We start from the raw sequence: 9,280 nt of genomic DNA on the forward strand, positions 1-9,280 counted from the left end.
TGTCGGGGGTTGGGGGGCTGTGGGAAGGATAGCATTAGGAGAAATACCTAATGTAAATGATGAGTCGATAGGTGTGGCAAACCAACATGGCAATGTATACCTATGGAACAAATCTGCACGTTGTGCACATGTACCCTAGAACTTAAAAGTATATTTAAAAAAAAAAAAAAGGACATTCAACCCATTCATGAAGCCTCCACCCTTATGACCTAATTATCTCCCAAAGGCCCCAACTTCTCATATTGTCACTTGGGGGTTAGCATTTCAACATATGGATTTTGGGAGGCACATGAACATTCAGACCATAGCAAAAATGTTCAGTTATTTTTATTTTATTAATTTTTTGAGACAGGGTCTTTCTCTGTCTTCCAGGCTGAAGTGCAGTGGTGTGAACACAACTCACTGCAGCATTAACCTCCCGTGCTCAAGTGGTCCTCACACCTCAGTTTCTTGAGTAGCTGGGACTACGGGTGTATGCCACCATGCCTGGTTAATTTTTTTATTTTTGTAGAAAAGGGCTCTTGCTATGTTGCCCAGGCTGGTCTTGAACTCCTGGGCTCAAGCAGTCCTCCCACCTTGGCCTCCAAAAGTGCTGGGATTGCAGATGTGAGTCACTGCACCCAGCCTGTTCAGTTATTTTTGAATCATTATGTTTTAGAAGGCAGTAAGTGCTCTGGAAGAAGACAAAGTAGATTCCAGCAAGGGCAATGCTAGGGTCTGCAGGTAGTTTGCAATATTAAATAAGATGGTTGGGAAGGGCTGTATTGAAAAGGTGATACTTCAGCAAAGGAAGTGATGGAGTTCGTTATTGAGATATCTGGCAGAAACACATTCCAGGCAAAATAAATGGCTTATACAAAGGCACTAAAGTGAGATCCTGGCATGTTGGAGGAAAGCAAGGAGGCCCACCCAGTGCAGTGCATCCAGAGCAGAGTGAGTGAGAAGACTTGTAGGTAGGATATGAAGACAGGGAGGTAAGGACTGGGGGTATTCCCCTAGGGTCCTTTATGTCATTGAAATGGGTAGCCGCACACGGCTTTGAGCAGAGTGGTGACAAAAATCTACCTAAGGTGTTTTTTCCTCCTTCTATCCCTCAGTCTATTTAAAGGATCACTAAGCATGTTGTGTTGAGAATAAACTGTAGGGGGCGTCAGAGGTAGAAGGGAGACTAGTGACGTTGTTGACTTGACCATGGTAGATGTGGTAAAGTGATCAGATTCTGGATATATTTTGAAAGTAGAATTATCAAGACTCCCCGATGTATTGGATGTGGGATAAGAGACAAGGATGAAGCTAAGTTGGATTGAGCAACTGGAGACATAGAATTGTCTTTAACTTAGATGGGAAAGCCAGGGTAGAGCACACTTGGAAGGGAAGGTCAGATCCGTTTTGTATGTGTTGAGTTGGTAATATTATTAGAGATTGAAGTGGAAATGTTGAGTAATTACAAGACTAGATGAGATCACCAAGGAAGTGACTGTAGTTAGGTGAGGACAGGGAAAGGACTAAGCCCTGGGCATTCCATTAAAGTGAACTTGGAAGTGGTCAGTGAGGTTGGGAGGAAACAAAAGTATATAGCCAAATGAAGAAAGCATTTCCAAGAAGAGGATGTGGTCAGCTTTATCAAATGCTGCTAATAGGACAAATAAGATGAGGACTGAGAATTGACAATTGGATTTAGTAACATGGAGATCATTGGTTATTGAGAAGAATGGTGTTGGTGGAGTGGGGTGGGGAAAGTCTGATTGGAATGTGTTTAAGAGAGGATTGGAAGAGAGGACTTGTTGACAGTGTGCATAAAGAAGTCTTTGCTTTCAGAAGGAGAGAAATGGGACAGTAGCTGGATTGGGGGATGGGAGTGAGAAAGTTTTTTTCCTAAGACACAGAAATATCTTGATTTTATGGTGATGAAAATGATTCAATAAAGAGGAAAGAGGAGATTATACCTAAATTCTGAGCTCTGTTTTTATAATCACTTTTTTTCCATACATTCTCAGTTCCTCTGCCCCTCTCTTGCTTTATCACTCTTGCTTGGCAAAGCCACAAACTTTGTGAAATGCAACACTTCTGCTTCTAGGTGCCTGCACTTTCTATTACACCATATTGTAATCACCACAAGCTTTTGCAAGATTTTTCATTTATTCTGAAGTGTTCTGGCTTCAGGCTTCGGTAATAAAAAGTGAACTTTAAGGGATACACTGGCCTGCCTTAGGATAATAGGGTTGAGAGCTGACCTTTTTCATTGGGGACTCTTAAGCCTAGAAAGCAGAATTCTTTGAAGTTGTCTGTTTCTTTAGTGAAGATTATTTGCCAGGGGTTAGATGCTTGATACTGCTGAGCATGTTCCACAGTGGTGGGGCATGGAGATATGGAAGAGGTAAGAAGTTACTATTTGCAGTTCCAAAGTTTTAGTTAGCCCCGTTTCGTAGTCTTCCTCTGTCGTCCTTGTTTCCGAGCGCTAGGTTACTAGTTTCCTGGATTCTTCTTAGCAGAATACCTGTTCCTTCTTCCCCCGTAGTTTTCTTTTCTGTCACTGTAGGCTTAAACATAACCAACCTTCCTTCATTCCTCTCTCCCTTCTTCAGAATTCTTGTTGCTTTATTTTCATTTTTCTTTTTTTTTTGAGACAGAGTCTCGCTCTGTCACCCAGGCTGGAGTGCGGTGGTGCGATCTTGGCTCACAGCAACCTCTGCCTCCCAGTGCAAGTGATTCTTCTGCCTCAGCCTCCTGAGTAGCTGGGATTACAGGCTTGCACCACCAGGCCAGGCTAATTGTTGTATTTTTGGTAGAGATGGAGTTTCACCATGTTGACTAGGCTGGTCTTGAACTCCTAACCTCAGGTTGCCCGCCTTGGCCTCCCAAAATGCTGGGATTACAGGTGTGAGCTACCGCGCCAGGCCCTTTATTTATGATAAACTGCTATAATAAGCTCCTGTTAGAAGTTTTTTTAAACATTACACCATGTTGTCTTGATATTCTGATCATATATGCACACATATATATGCAGTTTTTCAAGAGATGTTTAACAGATATATACCATATATTGAATATTTGCTATCAAATATTCTTAACTATGTTATCTTGCAGTATATCACTTTCAAGTTAAAATGCCAGAAACAACACCAATATATACAATTATTTTAAGGAATGATATATAATGACACATTAAGGTATAGATTCTTCTGACTTGTAATTCTTAGAATGATAATAGCAAAAATGATGCAAAAAGTCTTCAGGGTGAGATTATGATGAAGCTACATTTTACCATTGTCTTTTTCAGCCATAATGAAAATGGTCTCGGTGTCTAGCTACAGACAGATTTACTCATTCTAGAGCTGCAGGCAGATTTACTCCTTCCAGCTCATTAAACACAGGATACATGACTGCATAGAAGGGCATATAAAACATGGAAATGGCCTCAGCTTCATTCTTCATCTCTTCCATTGTCATCTCATTCAAACACCAACTACAGTAGAAAAAGCAGTGCTAAAATGCACTTCATTCACTGCAGTGAATTCTCCTTTTTTGCGTGATAAAAGAATAAGGCACAAAACACATACAGGCAACTGAGGCACTGACTTCACTTCCCACCTGTGGACCCTCTTCAGGGTCTGTTCACTTTGGTAACGCCAGAAGGACTTGAGAGGAACCAACTTTATTTCTTTACTTTTACTGTAATCTAGTCCCGAGAGGAAGAGGAGAGAAATGCCTGTGGTTTATTTTACTGTGAACTGCAAGTTCAAATCATTTCTTATCTGTTGAAATAGAGTTGGCTGTGATATTAGTGCTCACCATTATTCTTTTCAACTCTATCATCTCTAATAAAATCCACAGGGAACTTCTCATGAGATGTGCTGTTAGTGTATTAATAGTCTCTTCTGTTTGTGGCAGCAACAGTGCTTTTGAAATCACATAAGATTTTTTCCTCCCTGTGGATATATAGTGATTTTTACTTAATTTAGAAATAGAAAAAAGTTAGATTTTGTAGTTGTGTCTTAAAAAAGTAAAAAAAAATTACAATTTAAAATTTCTCATTGACTTTAAAAACAATTGATGTATTTTTTGTACACAATTCTAAATATTTCCTTTTTTTAGTTAAGAAAATGAAAATTACGTATGTGTTGTTGAAAAGTTCTGTTATTGAAGAAGAACATCCAGAATATCTTCTACTTTATCAGAGTATCTTCTAGATGTATTAAGTTAAACAATTTGAAGTTTGCCATTTTTGTGTGTGTTGTCTCTTTAAATATGACATTACTAAATATTTCGTAAGTATGTGATTAACTGTTTTTTTTTTTTTTTTTTTTTTTTGAGATGGAGTTTTGCTCTTGTCGCCCCGGCTGGAGTACAATGGCACGATCTTGGCTCACTGCCACCTCCACCTCCTGGGTTCAAGTGATTCTCCTGCCTCAGCCTCCTGAGTAGCTGGGATTACAGGCACCCACCACCACACCCAGTGGTGTGTGTATTTTTGTATTTTGTATTTTTGTAAAAATACAAAAATAAAAATTTTTGTATTTTTAGTAGAGATGGGGTTTCACCATGTTGGCCAGGCTGGTCTCGAACTCCTGTCCTCAGGTGATCCACCCGCCTTGGCCCCCCGCAACAGTGCTGGGATAACAGGCGGGAGCCACCACGCCCAGCCGTGATTAACTTTTTGAATTCACAGTAGTTATTTCTACTTTTTAGTGATGCCAAAAAATTCTGCTTCAGTAAGCATTGGTATTTAAAAGATATTTAGAGTATTTTTGGGTTAATAGTTGCAAAATAAACTTGAAGATTTATGAAAATTGTGTGAATTGAGATTTAAGGTTGTTTTAACATGTATAATGTCTAAAAATGAAACCTATTGTTTGAGGGAAGATGTGCATAGAAGCTTTTACTAATTTGAAAATGTTCTTATATGGAAATAACACATATTTACTAGTATTTGACTACTGTGTGAAGGGTGTACAGTAAGTGCACTAATCACAGGATGCTGTGATTGGTTTATGTATTTTAAGGAAGAGTATTAGAACAGGAAGGATAATTTGAACTGTCTCAAAAGATCTTAACATTAGGTTGCAAATGACATTATGTTAGGTTTCTGTGTTTTTGTAGCAGAAACCTACATTTTCTGTGTTTTGTAGCAGAAACTGTTATCAAAATCAATAACAATTTTTTTTTATTGATTTTGATAACAGTTTCCTGGCTGATTTTAGGTATCTGATAACAGTTTCCTGGCTGATGATAGGTATTTTAATAGTCATACATTGCATTCTGAAGTGACCCAGCAGAAGCGCATAGAACTCAAATGTTCTCTCTTTGTTTCCGGTGTTATCTTGTGTTGCCCATAATGAAAACTTTCCATTGTATGGCTTCTGTGATATCTAATGTATAGAAAAAAGAGTTATAAGTTTTTAATATCATTAACATTTTTCTTTTAGATTATCTGCAATTATGAAATGAAATAACTCAAGATGAGCAAGTTAAAAGTGATACCAGAGAAAAGGTACTGTAATTCTAAATATCAGTATGCATAAGTTACAGAAATAATGTATGACAGAGTTATTTGAAACTCAATACTTGACAAAGTATTATTTGTGTTTAAGTAGATAGTACATTTATGTAATTAAAAATGTTTATTAACATTTAACTTTTCAGTTAAAATAGGAGTCAGCAAACTATGACCACCTCCTGTTTTTGTGTGGCCTGTGAGCTCAGAATGGTTTTTACATTTTTTTTTTTTTGATACAGAGTTTCATTCTTGTTGCCCAGGCTAGAGTGCAGTGGCACAGTCTCAGCTTACTACAACCTTTGCCTCCCGGGTTCAAATGATTCTCCTGCCTCAGCCTCCTGAGTAGCTGGGATTACAGGCACCTACCACCATACCCGACTAATTTTTTGTACTTTTAGTAGAGACAGGGTTTCACCATGTTGTCCAGGCTGGTCTCGAACTCCTAACCTCAGGTGATCCACCTGCCTCAGCCTCCCAAAGTGCTGGGATTACAGGTGTGAGCCTCCGTGCCATGCCAGTCTTTACATTTTTAAATGGTTAAAAAAAATAGTATTTTGTGATACATGAACATTATATACAATTTGCATTTCAGCATCTATAAATAAAGTGTTTTTTGGAACACAGCCATGCTAATTCATTTACATATTGTCTGTGGCCACTTTTGCATTAAAATGGTAAATTCGAGTAGTTACGACAGGGACTGCATAGCCCACAGTGCCTGAAATATATACTATTTGGCCCTTTACAGGAAAAGTTTAGGCTGGGCACAGTGGCTCACGCCTGTAATCCCAGCACTTTGGGAGGCTGAGGCGGGTGGGTCATCTGAGGTCAGGAGTTCGAGACCAGTCTGGCCAACATGGTGAAACCCTGTCTCTATAAAAAATACAAGAATTAGCTGGGTGTGGAGGTGGGCACCTGTAATCCCAGCTACCTGGGAGGCTGAGGCTAGAGAATTGTTTGAACCTGGGAGTCAGAGGTTGCAGTGAGCCCGGATCTCACCACTGTACTCCAGCCTGGGCAACACAGCAAGACTCTGTCTCAAAAAGAAAAAAAAAAAAAGAAAAGAAAAAAGAAAAAGTTTAACTGATTCCTGAGTTAACGCACACTGTATCATTTCTGTTAAAGTTCTTAAATATCAAGAAATTGTCTTAATGTTGGTTTTATTTCTTTCAGTTGAAAGACAATTCTGATTGATTGTATTTGAAATTGTCTTGGCTATACAGCCATGAGCAAAATGTGTAATTTTGTGAAGCCTCAGTTTTCTCATCTGTACAGTTATTTTAATGATAATGCTATTATCATAAGGCTGTGAAGATTAGATGGTGTTTGGCTTGGTATAATTAACAGTGTATTAATATTGGTAGTGAAAGTTTCTGCTTTGTCGCAATGTTCTTATGGTTACATGTATACAACTTTACATTCATAGGTATGCTTTATATTTGTTTTATAATGAATAGTATACACACTGTTTAGGTTTGATTTATTCCTTAAATTGCTAGGTTTTGCAGTTAGTAACTATGTAATACATCATACCAAATTTCATTTTAGTCACATACTTGTGTAATTTCTATAGGAAAGGAATTAGGCATTATTTGTATTTTTAAAAGGATCTTTTTAAAAAATGCCTTACTTTTTGCATCAGGTCAAACAAATAATGCTATTTCTATTGATTAGCTAAACTATCTAAAGTTACTAGATCATTGTGCATAAAAATGTGAAATTACTTTTAGTTTGAAAGCCTCTGGCTCCTAAGGTCATTTAAAATTTTTTTCTGCTGAAGTATATTTTATTAGATATTTTTTGTTTTGCTTTGTTTTTGTTTTTGTTGTAGGGTAACTAATTTGGAATCACTGCAAATAGTCTTTGTCTAAAGGCAATTATAATTTGTAGTAAAACTTGTCATATTGCTCTGTGAAGAAAGCTGAATGCAATAAGGCAAACTGAGATAGATAGAAAAGGGTCAAAGCTCCCTTCCCATAGTATGGCATCTTGAGACTGTGTCAGAGAACTTACAAGAATGTCTTCAAAGGGTCTGAAAAGCGGGGAGAAATAATACTTCCAGGTTTTGTTTTGAATTTTTTTCTTTCTTCAAATTTGATGAGAGCTCACCAATTTTCACAGAAAATCTTTTGTGTACTTTCATGTCTCTAGAGGCTTCTGTAGATACTCTTTGATTTCTTTTTTTTTCTTTGCCTCTTTTTGATTTATTTCTCAATTATGAGAAATTTTGTGTACCTAGCTTGGTACTAAATCTGTGACAGTAGAAAAGAAACATGAATATAACACTTAATACAGTGTATTGAAGAAAATGAGTGTTGAATATGTTCTAAAAAAAAAAAGCCCTATTCTCTTTTTATGCAAAGCCTGTAAGTTGATAAAGAATATCTGAACAAATGCAGTATGGTGACTTAACCAGTGTGTAGTGAAGTGTTAAATTTTGAGATGTATAGAATTTGAAAATAAGGTACTCATAAACAGGTGTTTATTGTGTGGTAGGGGCTTGAAGAGGCAAGGGTAGCTTGAGGGTTAGTGGAATAATCAGAGTTGCTGAATTTAAACAAAGATTCTAATTAGATAGATTAGATTGGCAGATGTAAAGACCATGGCAGATGGCAGTAAGTGGCGATTTAGATCAAAGAAGCACATCTAGTGAAATATAAGCAGCAGAAATATTCTCTACACTTCACTCTCTACCATTGTGGTCATGCCCTAAATCTTATCATTAGAAAAACTCTCATTTCAAAATACTAATTTATTCTTTTCATTCTCCAACTATAATCTGTTATCTTTCTAGCTCACTTGCTCAAATATCTGTTCTCTAAGAGTTCTACCTCACCCAGAGCTCTACTCTGTTAACTTTTATTTTCTCTCATTCATCTCTTCCTCCTCCTCTTTTATTAGTATAGAATCTGTTGTCCATTATTACACATTCTTGCTGATACCTGAGATGTCTTTACCTCGCTTTAAATTTTTCCATCACATCCAAGAGACAAAGTCCTTACGCTGGGTAACCTTTATTGAGCAGCTGAATGACATTGGAGGATGAACTCATTTAGTAGGTATCACTAAAAAAATGGCGACAGTGGATATCCTTATCTTGTTTTCTGATCATTGGAGAAAAGCATTCTTTTACCTTTAAGCATTTTGTTAACTGAGTTTCTGTAGATGCTTTTTATCAGGTTGAAAAAATTCTCTTATATTCTAGTATGCTGAGAATTTTTTATCCAGTATGAATGTCTGATTTTGTGAAATACTTTTTCTGTCTGTTGAGATGGCTACAAGGTTTTTCTCTTTTAGTTTATTAATAGGTGAATTATATTGAATGGTGGTCAAGTATTAAACCAACCTTGCATTCCTGTGATAGATCTTACTTGATCATGATATATTGTAATTCTCCTTTTCATATATTGTTGGATTTGATTTGCTAAAGGGTTGTTTAGAACTTCTGCGTCTATGTTCATGAAGCACATTAGGCTGCTTTTTCCTTTTCTTGTAATCTGGTTTTGGTATTAGGTACTAGCCACATAGAATTTTGGAATCAGGAAGCATTTCCTCCTTTTCAGTTTTTTTGGAAGAGTTTGTATATAATTGGTATTATTTCTTTGTATGTTTAGTAATATTCATCAGTTAAGGTACCTTGACTTGGAATTTTCTTTGTGGCAAGTTTTTAAAGTATAAATTCATGGCTGGGCATGGTGGCTCATGCCTGTAATCCCAGCACTTTGGGAGGCTGAGGCGGGTGGATCACCTGAGGTCAGGAGTTCAAGACCAGCCTGGCCAACA

The 9,280-nt window shown here is 37.3% G+C and overlaps 1 protein-coding gene across 3 annotated transcripts in view; it reads left to right on the plus strand.

Moving 5' to 3' along the window:
- AGTPBP1 (ATP/GTP binding protein 1) overlaps positions 1–9,280 on the plus strand; it is a 205,896-nt gene that overhangs the window by 22,596 nt on the left and 174,020 nt on the right. Inside the window, exon 2 of one of the 3 annotated variants that reach the window (XM_011945894.1) lies at positions 5,427–5,491. The exons of the other annotated variants lie outside the window; for them this stretch is intronic. Within the exon in view, the coding sequence (XP_011801284.1) occupies positions 5,460–5,491 (32 nt within the window). The 5' untranslated portion in view covers positions 5,427–5,459. The remainder of the gene's footprint in view (positions 1–5,426; positions 5,492–9,280) is intronic. 3 annotated transcript variants of the gene reach the window in all.

Source organism: Colobus angolensis, unplaced genomic scaffold (genome assembly GCF_000951035.1).
Source record: "Colobus angolensis palliatus isolate OR3802 unplaced genomic scaffold, Cang.pa_1.0 Scaffold246, whole genome shotgun sequence".
Taxonomy (NCBI): Eukaryota; Metazoa; Chordata; class Mammalia; order Primates; family Cercopithecidae; genus Colobus; species Colobus angolensis.